The sequence below is a fragment of the Dama dama genome, chromosome 24, assembly GCF_033118175.1.
Source record: "Dama dama isolate Ldn47 chromosome 24, ASM3311817v1, whole genome shotgun sequence".
Lineage (NCBI taxonomy): Eukaryota > Metazoa > Chordata > Mammalia > Artiodactyla > Cervidae > Dama > Dama dama.
The window spans coordinates 17940020-17961652 of NC_083704.1; the positions used below are offsets into that span (position 1 = coordinate 17940020).

Here is a 21633-nt window from a genome sequence, read left to right on the forward strand (position 1 = left end):
GCACATTTCAACCTTCCTTTACTGCATACGAATCTTTGCTTCTTGACTTCTCCTTTGAACCAGTTATGACATCTGCCTAGCCCTCCTCTATACAAAGTCTTTCCCTGTCCCTATTTCTTGTTTGCAGGAAAAATGCTTCTGTCTCCAGGCCTTCCTCAAGTTCCAAAAAGCTGGCTCAAGAAGTTAATGATTAGGAAAAGAGAGTCACAGGACTCCTGGTTCCTTCTGAAAGAAATATAGATAACAATATGATCCATATCTTTGAGCTGTTGTGCAAAAACTAAGACCCTCACCCAGGTGAGGCTGGGGACTACATGCTGATCACAAGCACTAGAACACAGACTGGCTGGAACCAGAATGCTGAGATTCCTAAAACATCATCCTGTTACCTTGCCACCAACCAGTCAAAAGAAGTTCCATGAGCTAAACAGGCATCTCACCACCCTCTCCCACAACAGTGTCTTTTTTTTTTTTTTTTTGGAAAAAATATTAATTTTATTGAAGTATATTTGACTTACAATATTACATTAGTTTCAGTGTACATCACACTGATTTGATATTTTTATATATTACATACCACAGGAAGTTCTTTTTTTTTTTTTTATTTGGAGGCCAATCACTTCACAACATTTCAGTGGGTTTTGTCATACATTGATATGAATCAGCCATGGATTTACACGTATTCCCCATCCCAATCCCCGCTCCCACCTCCCTCTCCACCCGATTCCTCTGGGTCTTCCCAGTGCACCAGGCCGGAGCACTTGTCTCATGCATCCCACCTGGGCTGGTGATCTGTTTCACCATAGATAGTATACATGCTGTTCTTTTGACATATCTCACCCTCACATTCTCCCACAGAGTTCAAAAGTCTGTTCTGTACATCTGTGTCTCTTTTTCTGTTTTGCATATAGGGTTACCGTTATCATCTTTCTAAATTCCATATATATGTGTTAGTATGCTGTAATGTTCTTTATCTTTCTGGCTTACTTCACTCTGTATAAGGGGCTCCAGCTTCATCCATCTCATTAGGACTGGTTCAAATGAATTCTTTTTAATGGCTGAGTAATATTCCATGGTGTCTTGCCTGGAAGTCTTTGGGAAGTTCAGGTCATTTAAACACACCCAGCCCAGTCACCTTGCTTGGGCTTTGCAATAAACCTTTCTCTGCTCCAAAAACCAACTTTTTGGTTTGTTTGACCTCAATATGTGCTAGACACATGAACTTAAGTTCAGACAAGAGTTCCCTCATTTTGAGCAAAATTAAATCTTTAGCACTTGTTAATTTTATGTCTGTATGAGAGTCATGGTTTTCCTTTCTTTTTTTTTTTTTTTGAGAATTATCCTTTAACAGTGTTTTGCAAATAGGCTGAACATACAACTCTGGAATTTGAGGAAAACCCAACTATATTTTTGTCTCTCATTGTCCAGTGTGTGTAACTGTCTAGATACATCAACTCATTTAATCCGTCCCAGTTATTTGCTTCAACAAGGCTTCAACAAATATCCTTTTACCTGTATTTTTAAGTCAAATGTAATTACACTTGTAGGATGAATTTCTAGAAGAGAACTGCAAAATCACTCTCCAAAGAGATTAAACCAATTTACCCTCCCACAGAACAGTATATAAAATGATGGGTTTTCCACATTCTCTGAACACAGTACATTATCAAACTTTTAGATCTTTTCCAGTCTGGTAGGTGAAAAATGTAATCTTACTTAAATATGTATTTCCGTCATTGTGAATGAGATTAAACACATTTTCATACAATGTAAGCCATTGATTTTCTTCTTCTGTAAGCTGCCTGTCTATGCCCTTTGCTCATTTTTTCCATCGTGTTTTGATATTGTTCATATTAACTTGTAAGCGTGGTATATTAAGAAAATTGGTTCTCTGTCACATGTGTTGCATTGCAGTGCTGGGGCACCATGAAGAGATGGAGCAAAACAAGCATACTACAACTCAGTAGACTGAGAATATAGCTGCATCTAGAAAGGCTGCAAATCTCATATTTCCTCCAGCCCTCCAGATGTGACGGAGCTGTTACCTTCTCATTCACAACCACTCAGCAATGAAGATCTAATTGAAGTGCAAGAAAAAAGGTGCACTGAAAAGTTACCATGGAAACTGCCCCTCCCACAGCATTTACCATTCAAAGGCTTCTGCAGGCATTCAAGTACAACAAATTAGCAAAGAAAGACTTCCAGACTCACAACCCTAGTTTTGAATGCAGTTTAAAGGTGTTTGGAGGCATAAAGAATACCTGTGGTTTCTATAGTGAGATTACCAGGAAAAGAATTGTCTTGGGTTCAGCTTCTATGGACAATAATTTGTTGAGACATTAGAGGGTACTTTGTTTTTGCTGCTATTTTCCCTCCTTCCCCCACCTTCTGCTGATGGTTGCCAGTTCCTAGTGCTTGCTGATCTCAGGAATGGTTTATAATACCAGGCCTGAAGCTTAACGATTACCTCTTGTCTTGCCTTTAGTGAAAGTCCAAGCTCACTGAAGAGGTTAAGCTGTGAATCCAGGTGGGAAATGGTGTGCAGGGGAAAAATCCATACTGTCTGTAGGGCAGAGAAGGCAAGGAAAGCTGGAAGAAAGGTTCCACAAGGAGTAAAGACCTGTGCGTTCATGCTCGGTCACTTCAGTCATGTCTGACTCTTTGCAACCCTATGGACTGCAGCCCACCAGGCTCCTCTCATCCATGGGATTCTCCAGGCAAGAGTACTGGAGTGGATTGCTGTGCCCCGCTTCAGGGGATCTTCCCAACCCAGGGGTCAAACCATGTCTCCTTCATCTCCTGCACTGCGGGTGGCTTATTTACCATTGAGCCACCTGGGAAGCCCTGAAGACCTGTGACCAATGTTGAAAGTATCCCGGTTGGTGAGAGATCCTGGTCAATGATGGTTATGTATCTTAGGTGGGTAGGGCCCTGGGCACTGTAATTTCTAGCTATAACAAAAAACCCTAGTTAGTCCCAATGCAGGAAAAGAACAGAGGCCTGGACACTTCCAAAGGACACTGGGCACTTCAGTTCTAACCATTGTGGCCTGAGGATTGTTGGTGCCTCCCCATGTATGACTCCTGGTCATTTGTAAGTGACCTAATGCTGGATTAGGAAGGCAGGAGAGTCTTAACAATGACTGAGGTTGATATTTTTTCTGTCATTTTGGCTGTCTGGGACCTCAGAACTATAAATAATTTCAATAATCAAATATGATCTATATCAGAATTTTGGAGTAAGATTCACATCCACTGTACTTTTTTGGACTAGGATTTTATGAAGCCTTAGCCAGTTTAGTTCCTGTACAAAAATCCCACCACAAAAAAAGCATATTTATGATGTAATTTTTTTTGTTCACTTAATAAATACATATAACTGGATAAATTTTGCTTTATTTCCTTTTATTCTAACAATAAATTACGGTTTTTTATGGAAGTGAACAGGCTTTCTGAAAATGTACTTTGATTATGACATTTTATCAGTAGGAAATAAGTATCAAGGATTTTAAGGTCTGATTTGTCACATTAAAGCCAGTGAGACTGAAAATCAGGGATGGCCTGGATGGTTCTCTGCTGCCCTCCAGTGGGAAAGCCAGATGAGGTCAAACATTTTTGGAAAGAGACTGGTTTCTATTTCTAATATTGGCATGTAAAAATACAGACAGAAAAAAGAAGAAAAAACTAAAAGATACTTTTTTCCTAGTGTGCTTAGAAATAAGTTAATGTTGAATAATGAGCTACTTAGTACCATGGCTTCTAAGACTAATTAAAACTGAGGATTTGCTGACAATCTACAATCTAAACCAACCTACAACATTTGACATAAACCTACAACTTCTGACATATTGTAAACATTCTGAGTCTCCATGTTTACTTATATAATATTGTTTCACTTACGCATATTTGTTTAATTATGACCTTGTAGTCTATCATGACACCCTATTTCTTTAGGGAAACCTTCTTTTAAAGAAACATTAAACAATTATAAGGAAATAATGACACTTCTCACTTTCTCCATGAATCTGGTTGATATAATGACAGGCTTACATTAAAAAGTTTATTAGGTACTTCTGCATTAACTGCATGAGGGCTGAAGTTCTATTCTTTTTAAAATTCATCTTTAAAATATCCACATTAATGCAATAAGCACTAGCAGACAATAGTAGCTGCAAACCAAGGCACTCATGATCATGTGTCTTTAAACAAGTTTTCAAAACACATTAATTTCTCTAAAACAAAACAAAAAACAAGAAAACATTCATGTCTATCTCCTGATGATGGTAAGAAGTCTGGGATATGGTTTAAAGACATACCTGGTCACCTTCACTTCCTCCAGTAAATGGACCATGGAGCCAGAAAACATGCATTTAAGCATGTGGACAAATCTGTAAAAAGGCTTTATCATTTCATGAATCTTTTCCCAGGCTGTTGAAAATAAGAAAGTAGATAAGAACGAAAGATTATAGTTCAAGCTTGTTTGAAAATTTTAAAAAGTAATAGAGCCTACATTACATAAAAATCTATCCTAGGAAATTACAACAATTTGGTAATGTTATTATAACACTTTGGCATAGTTTCCTGAGCAAGGTGATGATTAAAAGGAATACCTAAAGTGTACTGAGTATTTCCTACCTACCAGGTACTGTGTGAAGATTATTTCATAAGAACTATATGAAATAGTACTGTTGTTATTCCACTTAACAGATTTTTAAAAAACTGAAGATGTAAGAAGTTAATTAACTTGCTTAAGTAACTTGACAGAGGGAAGGGTCAACCTCCAAAGCAAGATTGAACAAGTGTGGTTTATTTGGAAATAGAAGCTTTCTAGAACTCTTTTACTTTTTATTAATGGATTGTATTTTTATTTAATATTAAAGTAGTTTTTTTCAGGATGTTAAAGTTTTCATGTTGTCTAGGAGTTTAAACAGAGATCTCAAAACCTAAGAACAATAATAGTAGGTGTCAAGGCTTCTTACATTTTGTATAAAGGTGCCAAGTTTCCTATGTAGAAAATTCTGAGATTGATAAGGGAATTCTGCCAGGATAAGCCTCCTGGCAGTTACACAACAGAAGACAAAGAAGTAAATGGAGAGTGGTAAAGCTTATGGTGAATATATCTTTGTAAAGTTATGAAAGTTCTGTGACACTTCCCCTGCTCATGGAGAAGGGAGAGTATACTAGTTATCTATTGCTGCATAACAAATTATCCCACAACAACAAATATTTATTATCTCACAGGGTTTCTGTAGTGGGAAGAATTTGGGAGTTTAGCTGAATAGTGCTGGCTCAGAAATTCTCATCAAGTTGCAGTCAAGATGTCATCTGATTAATCAAGCTGAGTTCCCATGCACACACGCTTGCTACAAGATGTCTAGAAAAACTGAGTAACTGTCTTTCTCACTTTCTGTAAGCAGTGCTCACTACCACCAAGACACACAGTGGGGAATTCCTCAGACACAGAACGAAAACTCAAATGATGGACAGCAAAAAATAAAGCCACAAAACTATCAAATGTAAAGTCATCACTTTGGCTGCTCTACACCAAATAACCATTGCTTTCAATGATTATACTTCAAAAAAGGTTGCTATTTAAAATATTGCAACTATTCTTAACACAGTCAAGGATGCACTCACTCTGTCACTCTTCAAAAGAGTCAACCCAATGTTTCATCAGTTACTACATCCATTTCTAAGTCTAGAATCTCTAGTTGCTATCTATTCCTCTACGATATACTAAATAATGAAGTTTACCAACAATATCACACCTCATATATAATAATGAAGTAAAGGGTAAAGAAAGAAAAGTTAAAACACATAAAAGTATACATCAAGGACTTCCCCTGTAGTCCAAAGGTTAAGACTCTACCTTCCAATGCAGGGAACAAGGATTCCATCCCTGGTCAGGGGACTAAGATCCTACCTGAACCAGAATGCAGCCAAAAATAAAATTTTTTAAAAATATACAGCATACACCAAGAAAGGAAAGGAAAGATAACTGCTCTCGTTTCTTCCCCTGACTATGAGAACTTCACTTCTCTTTATGACTTTCTTTTTCCACTAGCCATTCTGTTTTTCCTTTACCTTCAACCAATACCTTCATTTCTAAGAGATCGGAGTCTCTGATGGATCTATCTGTTTTATACCAGCAAACCTATTTTTGCTTCATGACCAAGATTAATTACTGGCACCAAAATCCTAAACTTGTTCTTCTCCTTCTCTTGCCTATTCAGTGACACAAGACATGCAAAATGACTAGGTGGCCGTCCCAGCTCCAAATCAGTGGAACCATTGTTCAGTCTTGTTGGAAGAATTCCTTTCTTTGGTTAAAAAAAAAAAAAAAAAAAAAAAACCTCTAAACCAACAAAGCTCAGACTCTCGGAGAATGGCAGTTAAAAAAAAATTGTAAATGGGGTCCATTAGGTATAACATCACTTTGTTCCTAAACCCACTAATTTTGGCTTTGGAAATGTAGTGGTTTTAAAACATATCCACAGATTCCTTGACATTTCTTCCATTTGAAAAGGAGTCTCCAAGGAGTTCAAATCAGTGCTCATGACACCCTAGAGGACTAGGCTGGGGTAGGAGGTGGGAGAGAGGTTTAGGAGAGAGGGGACATATTTATACCTATGGCTGATTCACGTTGATGTGTGGCAGAAACAAACATAATATTGTAAAACAATTATCCTTCGATTAAAAACAAATGAATTAAAATTTTTTTAACTTTTTAGATATAAACAGCCTTAGCAATTAAGTTCTATGAACCAAATGTGCTTTGAAGTCACTACAATGGAATCATGACTTCCACTGTTAGTTTAGAAAAGGCATTACAGTTCCTACCTGGATTTCTCTCTCTCTTGGGATGCTTGCCCTTGGAATCCAGCTACTATGTTGTGAGAAATCAAACAGCACTGTGGAAAGGCCGTGAGTAGGTGTTCTGGCCACAGACTCAGCAACAGTCACCAGACATGTAAAGGAGTGAGTGGGCCTTTAGATGATTCCAGCTTCCAACTTATTGCTGCCCCAATTGGCATCAAGTGGAAAATGAAACACAGATAAGCTGTCTTCACTGAGCTCTAAAAAAGTTACAAATCACAAATCTGTAAGCAAAGTAAATTTGAATATGTTTTAAACAATTAAGTTTTAGGGTAGTTATACAGAAATAGGTAACAAGAAAAAAAGAGTGCCAAATATTGGACACTAGTTCAAAGCATACACTTCATCCTATAACACAGCATCATAAAGGGTTGTTTCCCAGAAAGCACCATAACTAGGTCTTCAGTAAGACAAGCATATTTAAGCTTAAAGTAAGTGTATTTCAGAAAGGACAAACAAGTATCGCTTCCTCAATGGTGGGGAGGGCCAATGAAATCTACTTGCCTCCAAGTGGTTGACTGGTCTTCCTGGAGCATGAGGTCTATCACCACCTCAGGACTGGTATCTGCTGCTAGCAAACTGAACACTCAGCAGTGGCTTGGTGATCCTATGCACAGCTCTAACCTTGTCATCACTGCCATTTCATTCATGAGTCCACTGAACAACCACTGAGCCTGGAAAAGGAGGCTAAGTTTCATCCACAAAGTGGTTCATTTCATCCAGATGATTCTTGACATTCATTCTGCAAAGTCTATCACCATATTCCATCCCAAGTCTTCCTTGTCATCAGTTCTCCAATCATGCCCTTTTCATGTCCTTGACCAACTAACTGGCCAAATAATTAGCCTTGTATGATGAATTATTACCAAAGACTTATAGTGTCAGGAGAATTCCCTCAGGTCAAATGTTCAGTCAGAAAGGTCTAACTGTCCCAGAATAAGAGATGGTTTATACCAGATACTAGTGTTAGGCACAGTTCCTTCAGGATTTGGAACTTTGTTGTTGCTGGGAACAATTTTAAATAGTGTATTTCTTTGCCTTCCTATGACAACTTCTCTCTTTTTTTTTTTCAGCCTCACGGCTTGCAGAATCTTAGTTCCCCACCAGGGATCAAACCTGGGCCTCAGCAGTGAAAGCCCTGAGTCCCAACCACTGGACCAGGTTGAGGCCTACCTGCCCCAAGGCCACAGACGCAGAGCCCAGAACTAAGGTCACCGCAGAAGCTGACCGAGCCCCTTTGTAACTACTGCCAAAAGCTCCTGATAATCACAAACAAGCCTCCTGACTCCCAATTAAGCAAAGATGCCCACTCGAGTAAATACCCTATAGGGCCCCAACCAATCACCTAATAACTCCAACCATCCAGCAGGACATTTGTCTTGAGACTATAAACATTGGCTGCTAAGTCACTTCAGTTGTGTCTGACTCTGTGCAACCCCGTAGACGGCAGCCCACCAGGCTCTCCCGTCCCTGGGATTCTCCAGACAAGAACACTGGAGTGGGTTGCTATTTCCTTCTGCAATGCATGAAAGTGAAAAGTGAAAGGGAGGTCGCTCAGTTGTGTCCGACTCTTAGTGACCCCATGGACTGCAGCCTACCAGGCTCCTCCATCCATGGGATTTTCCAGGCAAGAGGACTGGAGTGGGGTGCCATTTCCTTCTCCATAAAAATTGGCTATTAACCCGCAAAAACTGCCAGCTTTCCCTGGTCTGTCAGGAGGTCAGCCCCTCTGCACTCACAGTGCCTATGTTATCTCTGCTCTTTGTTCTTAACAAACTCACTCTCTTCCTGAAATGCTCTGTGTCTGGAAATTCTTTCCCAACCAGTGCTCAGACTCCCTCAACAGACCACCAGGGAATTCCCTCTCTCTTATTTAATCAGATACTTGGCGCCTCCTGAAGATGGGGCGAACTTCTTTGCCAAACCTTCTACTTCACCTCCTTCCAGGGCAGTTTATAATTCTCCGCCCTTTAAGGTACTTCATGGTAAATATATCGGATCCCCCAGCTGCCAACAAACGTTTGAAAGGGGTAGAGGTGCCATCAAAGGCCCCATTCCCAGCATTAATTCTGTCAGCATTTTTCTTCTACTTGGGCCTGAGGAGACACTGGAGAACAGTGCGAGCCAGGGTGCAGGCCCACATAGAGCTAGTTTCGGACAGCTTCCTCGGCTCACAAAATGGCTCTCTCTCCGGCAGCATTATATGCACGCAACGGTTTTTACGTGTTTCTCTCATACCACAGGGACACCACTGGGACACCAGCCTCAGCTTCAAAAAGCCCTCGAGGTGAACACCACCAGGCCTTGGCCGAATGGGAAGAGGCGGGACATCCGCCCGGTCCTGGCCACTTCCGGAAGTGACGTAGGACTGTCAACATGCAAGATGGCGGCCCATCACCGGCAGAACACGGCAGGGCGGAGGAAAGTGCAGGTAGGAAAGACCAGCTCCTTGACCTTCCGGGCGTGGCTGGCAGCCCCGGCCCCACATCCAGCAAACAGATCCTCGGGCCGCGGTCGCCCAGGGTAGCGGCTTGGGGCAAGCAGGACGGGGCGCGCCTGGCGGCGAGGGGTGGGGCCGCGGCGCTAACCGCTTGAAGAAGGGGCGGGGGGCAGCCGGCTGGACCCGCGGAGGCCCAGTCCCGGGACCCTTGGACGCGCAGTTGGGAGCTCGGGGTTGCAGGTCATCCGCTGTCTCGTAGGCTAGTGCTTTGCGGTGTCGGGCTGGGCTTGTTCCCCGCCCACCTGCCTCCCCCTTCCCTCGTCCGTCTCCCAAGCCCTGTTCCCAGCGGCGTCGGGGCGCAGGCCTGCGGACTGTTGCCCGCCCGGCGGACAGCTGAGTGAGTGGGCCCGTGCGGGGGCGTGGCGTGGCTGCTGAGCCCTGCCGGGTTTTTGAGGAGGTTCTGCACTTGGGAACCCCCCGTCGCCTTTTGTGCGTGAGCCTTCTCCCCCGCGAGGTGGAAACGACGTGGGAGTGTGCCGGTGTTCGTGGGAGAATTGTAATTTTCATTGTTTTGGAATTTAATATTTTCACCGTTTCTTCATCTTCAGTGTGCATCCTTGAATTTTTCTGTCTCTCTAATGTATAATATTATTCAGAAGTAAAGAGTTCCCTAAGTGTGCTTTATGTCTTCATGAATACAGTTTTGTTTTGGGTACGTTTGAGTTATTGCTACCTATTGTTTTCAACGATCTGAGGAGTAAAAGCCTTATTACAGGTGTTTACCTGCAGTTCAGTTCAGCTCAGTCGTGTCCGACTCTTTGCGACCCCATGAACCGCGGCACGCCAGGCCTCCCTGTCCATCACCAACTCCCGGAGTCTACCCAAACCCGTGTCCATTGAGTCGGTGATGCCTCAACCATCTCATTCTCTGTCTTCCCCTTCTCCTGCCCTCAATCTTTCCCAGCATCAGGGTCTTTTCAAATGAGTCAGCTCTTCGCATCAGGTGGCCAAAGTACTGGAGTTTCAGCTTCAAAATCAGTATTACTAATTACCTGCAGTATGTTGTCTGTAATGGGGATAGTACGGTGCACTTACTCGTTAAACATTTCCTGAGCCTTAGTTTGGACCCCAAAATGTGTAAAGAATTGAAAGAGTGCAGGAATAAGTAGCACCCAAGCTTTCTTTATAAAACGCAGCTGTATATGTAGTGCTACATATAAGTCAGTGACTATTTGGTAATCTGGACAAGGGATTCCTTCATTGAGGTAACCCCAGGAAATGGCTGTTGGCCATAAAATCTTCTGACCAGTTCACTTCTTTTTTTTATTGATCTCATTGAGCAGTATGGTGTCCTCAGCTCTGATTAGATGTTTGTTGAATTGAGTGACATTAACAAGAACCTAAAATAGCATACCCTGTTAAGTGATTTTTAAGTGCATAGGGCAGGTGGTGAGAATGTATGTTCCTGACTAAAACTTAATTGTAACTTAATTGTTTTCTAGTGTTTAGAAAACTCCCCTTACTGCCCTAAGGTAGGGCAGTGCTACCCTACATTCCTTAGGGTATTAAGGAGAGTTAATCAGGTGTCTTAGTTTCTTGAATTTAGACTTAAAAGGCAATATAAAAGTACAGGATGGGGGAATATAAGTCAGCTGCAGCATGTGTGGAAAAACTGAGTGTTTTAATAAGCTGAATATGAGCCATTGTATGCACAGTGAGGGAGAATGATAAATTCACTCTTCACCAATCAGAGTGCAAAACTGGAACTTGGGAATCAGTACTTAGCACTTTGTTCTTAATAGGTATAGCAGTCAGATTGGTGAAGTGACTTGAAACTGATTCCTAGGAAGAGCATTCAAAAGAACTTTCTACTATCAGTTGGCTGCAGAGAAAATTCAGTGAGTCTTGTTTAAGTCTTTCAGAATTTGTCCCTAAGGTATAGAACCAATATGAGAAGGCACAGAGAAGGATTTTTATATCAATACAAGGATGAACTTTCATTCATGAAAGTGTTTTTTAAACTAGTGCATGTTCATTGCACAACAAAACAAAAACCACAAACAGTACAAAAGTATAAATGATTATTGTGCTCCACTCTTCACAGAAAACTGTTTTGGAGAGTGTGAGATATAATCCCGACCCAGAGTTTTTCACTCTGAGTGCTATTGACCTCCTGGGCCGGATAATTCTTGATTGTGGGAGGGCTGTTGTTTTGCATCATCCTGCCTTCCCACCAGACATTGGCACCTTCCCAGTTGTGACAACCAAAACTGACTCTAGACATGTTCAAATGTCCTCTGGAGGACAGAGTTGTTGTTGGTAGAAAATTAGTGTTCCATGCTTCTTCATGTATGTGTACTCAACTTAGGTGATTTCTTTTTCACTCTAAAATGGAGTCATGGTATTCACTGGTTTGTCTTTTGCTGTTTGTTCAAAATTTTAAATATGCATTCCCTTTGATCCAGCAGTTCCTTGTCTGAAAAATTGTTTTATCAAAGTACATATGCATCTATCTTTTGTCATGTGAGGATGTTTATTATAGGAATGCTGTCATTGTGAAAAACAAAAATCAAAATGTCTATCAGTAGTCAGTTGGCAGATAAGTTAGGTACTTTTGTATAGAAGATTACTTTGCAGTTGAAAAGATAAGCTAGATTTATATTAAAGAAAAGATGTCCAGAGGTCAGAATAGGAAATCAACATAGCATGGTCCCATTTCCACACAGGAAACAATGCATGTTCAAAGTCTGCAAGGATATTAACAGTGATTATCTCTGGGGTATTAGATTATGTGATTATTGGTAAGGCAGGAAACAAGATACCTTTTATCTTAAAATATGTGAACCTTTTTATTTTTTTAACATTTTTATGATATTCTTTGGTCTTACAAATTTTAAAAAATCTTTCCATCTTGGAAAAAATATATATGGCTACAGAAATATTTTTTGCCTCTTGGCTCTCTTTCTTGTACCAAGAGGCAATAGCCCCAAGCTCCATTATCAAATAGTAGGCCAGAAAGAACCATTGAGACTTATAATATTGATAAATAACCAATGGAGAAGGGTCCAAACATACTGCTTATTAATTATAGACATAATGAAGAATGAGCACAAGTCCTACTATCTTCAACTTGAGGAAGCTGGACGTGAGTATGAGGAGAAGGGGTGGATTTGTGATTATCTGAAACATGAGCAGACAAATGTGTGAATTTAGATATATGATGGAGCTTCCGGTAATCAATGTCAAAGCAAATCTTTTCAGTCCCTGGCGTTCCCTTTAATGTTATGATTTTCCAGCAGCATGGGTCTGTTGATTGGTTCTCTCTCTCCATCTTCCCTTGTGGCTCTTTCCTTATTTGCTTCAGAACTCTTGCCATGAGGCTCAACAAAAGTCACCAGTGTTCCTGGTAGAGGAGCAGTAACCATGCCCTAGTACTCATTGTTGGTTCAAGAATATAAATACTTGGTCTTTCATAACCAGAGGATTTTTTTTTTTTTTTTTTTGGTTGGAAATGAGCCCCAATCCAACATAACCAGGTTCACATAATAAACTTATGTGTTGACTTATGTAAATGATAACTCAAGAGGTGGTGCTAGTTTCATAGAAATCTTGAACCAGTAGGCTTTCTGTGACTCTACCCTGAGAAGTGATGTAAAATCAGCTTTAACCTTAGGCTGCCTACAAGTTGGGGTTTCCCAGGTGGCTGAGTGGTAGAGAATCCACATGCCAATGCAGAAGACGTGGGTTCGATCCCTGGGTTGGAAAGATTCCCTGGAGGAGAGAATGGCAACCTACTCCTGTATTCTTGCCTGGAAAATCCCATGGACAGAGGAGCCTGGTGACTTCCGTGGAGTCCCAAAGAGCCGGCATGACTGAGCACTGAGGCATACCTACTCATTGTCCTTACTGCTTCCAAACTCCTAGATGTAGGCCTTCCCTTTTGGTGGCTTGGTGACCTCTCCTGTCCTGGACTTCATGTCCTTTCACCATCCTATCCGTGGAACAGAAAGTCTCTTAAATACTCCCTGCACAGTTTCTCCTAAGATATGCTTGCCTTGAGGAAAACATTGAAAAGAAGTGGGGGATAGAGAGACAACCAACAAATGTCTTTTCTACCAATACTAACCCCCTTTCCCTGTTAGGGAAAGAGCGCAGCATTCTTTACACCTGATTCTGAGCCCCAGTTCTGGGTTGTTGAATTTTCGAGACTTTCTTAAGGTTGTAGAATGATGGCAAATCCTGGTTTCTCAAGGAAAGACCCTTATAAGCTAGCCACATGTCCAAGGTGAGTTACTTTTTATATAGGATAGGTAATAAAAGTTTCAGTGCCAGTATGACATCCAGTAAAACAGGGGTCAGTAAACTTTTTCTGTAAAAAGGTAGATATTAATATTTTAGGCTTTGTAGGCCTAAAATATGCAGGCGTCATAACCACTCAACTCTGCCATTATAACATGAAAACAGCAATAGAACACTACCCAAAGGAGTAGGTATGGCTATGTTCCAAGAAAACTTTGTTTACAAAACAGGCTTTGACCTGGATTTGGCCCTTAGGTGGTTTTTTGCTAACCTCTGTAGGAGCTTTTTACTAACTCATGACTAGAAGTTAGGCTAGAAAGTGTCCTATTTTTATTTGCAAGACTGATTTTTAGAATACTTTTAAAAATCAACACTCTTGAAACACAGATAGAAGCAGAAAGTCATGGTCCACAAGATTGAACAGGAAAACCACATGTAAGAATTATTCGTGTTTGGCCGATTTTTTGGCCAGATTTAGCCTGAGAGCTGGAAGTAGCCTTAAGCAAAAGACCTGTGTGGTTCCATTTATAAGGTGTTGTAGAACAGGCAAAACTAATCTCTGGTGAAAAAAGTCAGTTCTAGATTGTCTGGGAGTTGGGTGTCGGGGTTGAGAAGAGGATGAGGGAACTTTCTAGGGTGGTGATGTATATATCTTGGTAGGGTTTTGTACTACACAGGTGTATTAATTTGTCAGAAGTATTTTTATATATTTAAGGTTTGTACGTTTCACTGCATGTAACTTTTACCTTCAAAAAAGGAGCCATAAATGAATAATGAACTCTGGTCGATGATATACATGCTGAAGTATTTAGGAAGAATTGTTATTGATGATGTGCAACTTAATGTGAAAGCTATCAAAAAATAACGTGTCAAATGGATGGCTGGGTACAAGATAAAACAAATATAGAATATGTTAATTGTAAAATATGTTCATGTTGGTATATCGATGTTTGCTATGTAATTCCTTCAACTTTTATATGTGCTCTAAATTTTTCATAATATTATGTTGAGGGGAAAATAATCTTTGAATGTCAAAAATGGTTAGATAGTGAAAAGCAGCAGAGGAGGGTATGTGAAATTTTGTTTGTGGTGGTCAGAGAAGGCCTTACTGAGAAGCTAACTTTTGTGTAAGTATCTGAAGGAAATGAGATTTGCCACCTGGGAGAAGAGCATTCCAGTGAGAATATCAAATGCATAGGTCCTAAGGTAGGAAAGTAGCTGGCCTATTTGCAGAATAATAAAGTTGCCATTGTGGCTGCCATGGAGTGAAAGAGGAGAAGAGGAGCTAGAGCTGAAATCAGAGCGGTAACTGCTGGCCTGGTCATGTAGAGAACTGCAGGCCATAGTTGGGGCTTTGACTTACTATTAGGTGAGACGGGAAGCATTTGGTGGATTTACTAACTAACTAACTTAGGTGAGGTAGGAAGCATTTGGTGGATTTATAGCAGAAGAAGTGTGTTTTCTTAGGATCATCTGACTGCCAGTGAACAAGGGCAGAGCACAGAAATCAGTAACTATTTAAGCTATCCAGGTGCTATGTGATGGTGGCTCCACCCAAGATGATGATAAGTGGTTGAATTCTGTATGACAAGACTTGCTGGCAGGATGTGAGATGAGAGAAGTTTAAGGCTGGCACTAAAGTTTTGTGCCTAAGCAGCTGGAAGAACGGAGTTGCCATAACTTCATCAGTGAGGAAGACACAGGAAGAGCTTCTTTGGAGAGGACTGTAAGGAGCTCAATTGGAAACATGCAGTGATTAAAGGTGTCTGTTAGACAGGCAAGTAGAAATGAGTTAATGACACCTCGGGAAAGCCTGGGGAATAGCCCAGAGTGTCCTCTTTGCGAGCCTGCAATGCTTTTAGGTCTGCTTTCTTTTCTTAAAAATACTGTGATTTAGTACTCATTCTGTAATATGTCCACATTTATTTTTATACAAAAAATTGTTTAGTTACTATAATAACAGAATCCCCCTCCCCCCAAAATGCCCATGCTCTAATCCCTGGAATTTGGGAATATGTTATGGTTACATGATAAGAAGGATTTTGCAAATGTAATTAAGGTTACAGACCTTAAAATAGGAGGATTATCCTGGATTATCCCAGTGGGCCCAATCTAATCATGTGAACCCTTAAAAAGCAGAGAACTTGCTTTGCTGGAGGCAGAAATTAGAGAGAGATGAGCTGTGAGAGGGCCCTTCTGTTGCAGGAGAGGGCACATAAAAAGCATGAGAAGGGTTACAGGCAGCCTTCAGGAGCAAGCGTGGATCTCTGGCTAAAAGCCAGCGAGGAAACAGGGCCCTCCAGCCTACATCTCCAGGGAGCTGAATTCAGCCACTGAATGAGCTTGGAAGCAGGCTTTCCTAGTGTAACCTACCTGGAGATTGCTGCTGTGGGAATACCCTGTTGTTTTTCTCCCTGTCAGAGTCCCTTTAATTCTCTCTTCCAAATACATACTTCCTACTTAAGGGCTGGCCTCTCATCCCTTACGGAGTTCCTATATCTCATTCCTTTTTTTTTTTTTAAGTCAGTCAAGTCAGATATGAGTGCTCATCTTCTCTGCCTTTGCCTGTACTCCTGACTTTGCCTAAATGAAGTTTTTCTGGGGCTTCACTCACTCATTTATTGCTTCTGTCTCCAGAATTTTCTACTTTTCTTTTCCATCCATCTCTTCTGCCTGCAAAGCTTGCCTATATCTTGAGAAGAAAAAGCCTCACTTAACTTGCTGGAGCATTCTTTCTCTCACTAGAATGTTCTTTCCCCACTAGAATGAAAGCTTCAGGAGGGTTTCTGTGCTCAGTACTATATCCTCAGCTACTCTATCCTAACTACTCTATCCTTTAGAATAGAGCCTGGCAGCTGATGGAGGCTTAAATCAGTGTTGAAAGACTTGAATCCTGTTTTTCTTCTGTCTACAGCCAATGTTTTTTTGTCTTTAACAACAAGTTTTACATGTCATTGTTTGTAATTCTTTCTTTAATGACTACATGGAATGGATGGACCGTAATCTAGTCATTTTCTTACTGGAGATACTGTTCCTATTTTGTCTATTATACTAAAATTTACTAAAAAATATTAATAGAGTTATAAAATAGTAAAGGAAATCTTACAAAAGTAAGTAAAAAGATAACATAGGATGCATAAAAGATGAACAGTCAGTTTCAAAGTTCAGACATCTGACTGGTGAAGTTTAAGAAGGAGCAAAGAAAACAGAGATAGTTACTGATAAATTTATATAAGAAGATTTCCTAGAGCTGAAAGTGTCTAAATTGAAAGGGTTTTCAAAGTGCATAGCAAAATTAATGATAAATGACCACAGATGATCATGATTTAAAAAAAAAAAGAAAAAAACACACACCAAAATAATACCCCACCAAGTAAAAAGAGAAGATCCTAAAATCTTGGAGTGTTGAGGTTGTGGTGCCGGAGAGAATGAAAATGAGGTCACCTTAAAGTTAAATGAAACAGCGGCTTTGAACTCTGGCAGCACTGGATGCTAGAGGAGGTTAGAGTAGCTTCAACTTCTCTTCAGCTTCAGCAGCTGACTTTTTCCTACATGGATTTCTTTCTCCTGCCAAATCAGGTATAAAAGTGAGGACCTTTTCAGGCATTCAACAGCTAAGTCGCCTCCCATGTACCTTTTTCTGTGTTATTTTCTTAAGGTCCTGGGGATGTACTTCTGAGAAAGTGACAAGGAAAGGAGACACTGGAATGCAGGAACCAGTGGCTCTAACTCAGAAGAGCAGTGAAGGGAGGCACTGGAGATGACAGCTGTATCCGCAGCCCGGGAGGGCAGCCAGGCCAGGCTGAAGCGAGAAGGTGGGGCGGGGGTGCGGACGCCTCCTGGGAAAGAGGGTGGCCGAGCTGGGTTCTTGCTGGGCTGTCATATGGTGCAGCAGTTAAAGAAAATTGAAGTTAAAGTAGTGGGAACCGTTGAAGGAAAGGAGGAACTCTTAGGGAAAACGAAAAACTCTCTGAGGAGGGAAATGTATTTATAATACAGTACTTGGCTAGTCAATAGACAGCAGTTACATACAGTCCAACAATGTCACACTGATTATTTATTCAACTCAAGATAGTGGTAGATCTATCTATATTGCAAGAGTAGAAAGAAGAGAAGTATTGGGGGAAGTTCCAGAGCCACATCCTAATCTACCATAGCTTGAGTAAATAGGCAATGTCTAAAATGGGTGTCAGAAAGTTGTAGGATAAGCAGTCTGGCAGTAACTATCTAACAGAAACAACCAAGAGTTGAAATTAATTACCTCTGAGTATTAAGACTGGGTGTGGGGAGTCTTACCCAAACAACAGGGAGACAGTTTTTCATTATTGCCTTTCAGTACTATTTGATTTTCTGAATACAGGCAAGAATTAGTTGGATAAGAACTGTTATAAATTCAAAAAACTAAGTAATATATGCCTGTTATAAAACATACTGAATTAAAAAGGCATGAGTGAATGACAGTCACAGTAGTTCCATCACTCAGAAGTAACTACTGGTAGTTTTATATATGTATAGCCTTCTAAACTTGTGTGTTTATTTATAAACATATATTGAATATTCTGCAACAGTTTTATAGTAGTGATTATTGTACATTAACGTGTTGGGCCATGCATGTGTCACTTAAATATATCGTGGTTTTCTTCGTGTGTCAGTCTAGAGTTGCACCACTGTTTTTAATGATTAAAGAGTGCTCACTTTTATAGATGTGTGTGCCAGAATTTATCCAACGAGGATACTTCTAGTTCTTCACAGGTTTTAATCACACATCTCTAATAGATGCCCTTAAAGAGGTTGGCCCAGACCTGTTCCTAAGAGTTCCTTTCCATCGGGGATGAGGACCTAACACATGGTGTTATTCTCTGACTCTTTCCCACTGGGCCAATCAGATCGTCTCCCAGAAATCTGAAAATAAAAATTCATACATGCTCTTCCATCTGCATTAAAGGAAGTATACTGAGAAACGGAGGTGAGGGGTCTTGAAGCCCCAGAGAGAGACACATCAGGAGAGACCGACACTCACATTGAAGCCAGCTTGCTTCCTGATGGTTTTTCAGTATCTAATTCATGCAGCAAACATTTGTGAAATGCCTTTTATATGCCAAATACTATAGTAAGGATACAGTGATGGGAAAACAAGGTAGACAAGTTCCTTGCCCTCTTGTAGCTTTTTTCCTAATGGAGAAGATATGGCAAAAAATACAAATATGCAGCATGGTAAGAACAGCAGAAGTAAGTAGAGGAAGTGATAGGGGAAGGAAATCGAGGAAAGCCTTTCAGAGATTACTTTTCTGGGAGGGCTTCCCTGGTGACTCAGTGATAAAAGAATCCACCTGCAATGCAGGAGAACCGGGTTCAGTCCCTGGGTTAGGAAGAGCCCCTGGAGAAGGAAATGGCAATCCACTCCAGTATTCTTGCCTGGGAAATCCCATGGACAGAGGAGCCTGGAAGGCTGTAGTCCATGGAGTCGCATAGAGTTGGATATGACTCAGCGACTAAACAACAGCAGCTTTTCTGCTAAGACCTGGTGAGTGAAGGATAAGCTAGACAAGGTAAAAGCTAGGAGAATAGTGTTGTTTTGGAGATTGGAGACAGGAGAGATCTTGGCACATGGAAAAGTAAATTTGAAGGCCCTAGGATGAGAAAGAGCTTGATGTGTTTGAGGAACAGGAAGGAATTTGGTGTGACTGTTGTGCAAGAGCGTAGGGGGACTTAGTTTGAGGTGAATGTGAAGATGCAGGGTAGAACCAAAGCATGTGGGGAATTTAGACTTGACTTTAAATGCAGTGAAAAGCTTCAGTAGAGAAGTGCCATGATTTTATTTTTAAAATGTCTCTTATGAGTCATGACTGTATTTCCTGCCCTTGGGCTCTGTTAGATATCCTTGTTAAATTCATCTTGAATTCTCCTTTTTAAATAAAACAACTTAAGCTGGTTTGAGTAGATTTCAGTTACAGTTACTTGCACCCGAAAGACTGGGTTAAGACATCTTCATCGTCTTTGCGTATACAACCCTGACCCATTTCACAGCTTTCATTATTTTTGTTTGTTGGCTATTTTCTTGGCTTTTTAAAAAATTTCCTCTTTGTGACCTTCCTTACTCTTTCTCGTGGAGAGTTTGACTTTTTCTTATTGTTATCGAGGGATAACATATCTTTGTATGTTGTCAAGAGTAAAATTTTGTCTTTTGTATTCATTTTTTCCCGTTAGGTGTTTGCCTTGTAACTTTGCTCCTGTTAATTTTTGACACTCAGAACTTCGTTTTGTTTTAAAAACAGCTTTAGTAAGATAAAATTCACATAAATTTACATTCTAAAGTATACAGCTCATGGATTCTTAATATATTCACAGAGTAAATCGATCACTTAATTCCAGAACACCTTCATCCCGACAAAGAAATCCTATACTCAATAGTAGTCATTCCCCATTCTTCTCTTGTCCAAGCCCCTGGAAACCATTAATCTACTTTCTGTCTCTGTGGATTTATGGAACCTGTTCTGGACATTTCATGTAAATAAGTTCATAAACTTTGTGGCCTTAGCATAATGTTTTAAGATTTATCTGTGTCATAGCATATTTCAGTACTTCACTCCTTTTTTATGGTTAAGTAATATTGCATTGTGTGGACATACCTCGTTCTGTTTATCTTTTGTCAGTTGATGAGCATTTGAGTTATTTCCATTCATTGGCTATTGAGTTTAATGCTGCTGTGAACATTTGTATGTACAGAAAGTTTTGGCTTGTAGTTTGGTTTGGATCAGTGTTCCTCTTTTCTTTTGCAAAGAGTGCCATCTTTCTAAAGTATTTCCATGATTAGATTATTAAATTTCAATCTTTACTCCTTAGGAAAATTCATTTTGGTTTAAGATTTAGAAAAAGAATATTATTTTTCCCAATAGATGTTCCTAGATAATTTATTAAATAATTTATCCTGCTGTCATTGATTCAAAATCTGTTTGTATCAAAATTTGAAATGTGTATTGGGAAAATATGTTTCTGAATTTTGTTTTATTCCATTAATCCTTTAATATTGTGGTCTTCCTTTGTAATTCTGGTAGTTTTGCAATACCTTTTAAGATCTTTAAAGAGTATATTTTCATTTTAAAAAGTGACAGGGTTAGCCCCTCAAGACATTGTGCTATATATTAATATTTTTGTCAAATTCTAGGGAAAAAATCCAGTAAACTCTGACCACAATCAGGTTAAAGTCACAAGGTTAGGAAAAAATTGTTTCTTTTGACTCTCCCGGTGCTACAATACGGCATGTCTCCTTTACTCAGGTGTTTCTTTTATGTACCTTATCCTGTGGACTGGGCCTCCCTGGGGGCTCAGGCAGTAAAGAATCCGCCTGCAGTGAGGAGACCTGGGTTCGATGCCTGGGTTGGGAAGATCCCCTGGAGGAGGGCATGGCAGCCCACTCCAGTATTCTGGCCTGGAGAATTCCATGGACAGAGGAGTCTGGCGGGCTACAGTCCATGGGGTCGCAAAGAGTCAGACATGACTAAGCACAGCACAGAATGTATCTTCTTTGCAAAATGAATTTTTAGATATTTATTTTTGTTGCTGTTGTAAATGAAGTTCCCTGCCCCCTTTATAGCCTTACTGGTCATTTCATTAAAATCCAAAAGCTTTGCTTCGGCTGTCACCCAGTTTGTTGAGTTTTTCTTAATTGTAGTGGCTTTTGGTTGGTTCTCTTGGGTTTTCCCGTGGAGCAGACAGAGTGTTATTGTCACCAACAACAATAGAGTAGGGGAAAGTGGTCTGAAGGAAGAAGTTTAGTCTGTTAATGGAGAGCAAAGCCTTATTTTGCTTGGCAGGTCAGAGAAGGCCTTTTTGAGGAAGCATCATTTCAACAGAAATCTAAAGACTGCAGTGGTAGTCAGCCAGACAGTGGGAGGAAGAGCTAGACAGAGGGGATCAGCACGTGTGCCGGTCTGGAGGAACATGTGTGTGGGGAGTGGGAGCGGGCACGTGTGCCCGTCTGGAGGAACATGTGTGCGGGGAGTGGGAGCGGGCACGTGT

General features: G+C 40.5%; 1 protein-coding gene and 1 long non-coding RNA gene across 3 annotated transcripts in view; one reads left to right on the forward strand and one right to left on the reverse strand.

The window, feature by feature from the left end:
* Positions 1-1405: 1405 nt before the first annotated feature.
* LOC133046200 (uncharacterized) lies at positions 1406-7066 on the reverse strand. The gene is made up of 3 exons (XR_009690435.1): positions 6840-7066; positions 4316-4427; positions 1406-2563 (listed from the first exon to the last, which is right to left on the reverse strand). It is a non-coding gene; the product is annotated as an uncharacterized LOC133046200 (long non-coding RNA).
* Positions 7067-9233: 2167 nt separating this feature from the next.
* The window catches only part of WDR48 (WD repeat domain 48), a 45854-nt gene continuing 33454 nt past the window's right edge, over positions 9234-21633 (forward strand). For both annotated transcript variants that reach the window (XM_061127815.1, XM_061127816.1), the window contains exon 1: positions 9234-9306. In XM_061127815.1, the coding sequence (XP_060983798.1) occupies positions 9259-9306 (48 nt within the window). In that variant the 5' untranslated portion in view covers positions 9234-9258. The remainder of the gene's footprint in view (positions 9307-21633) is intronic.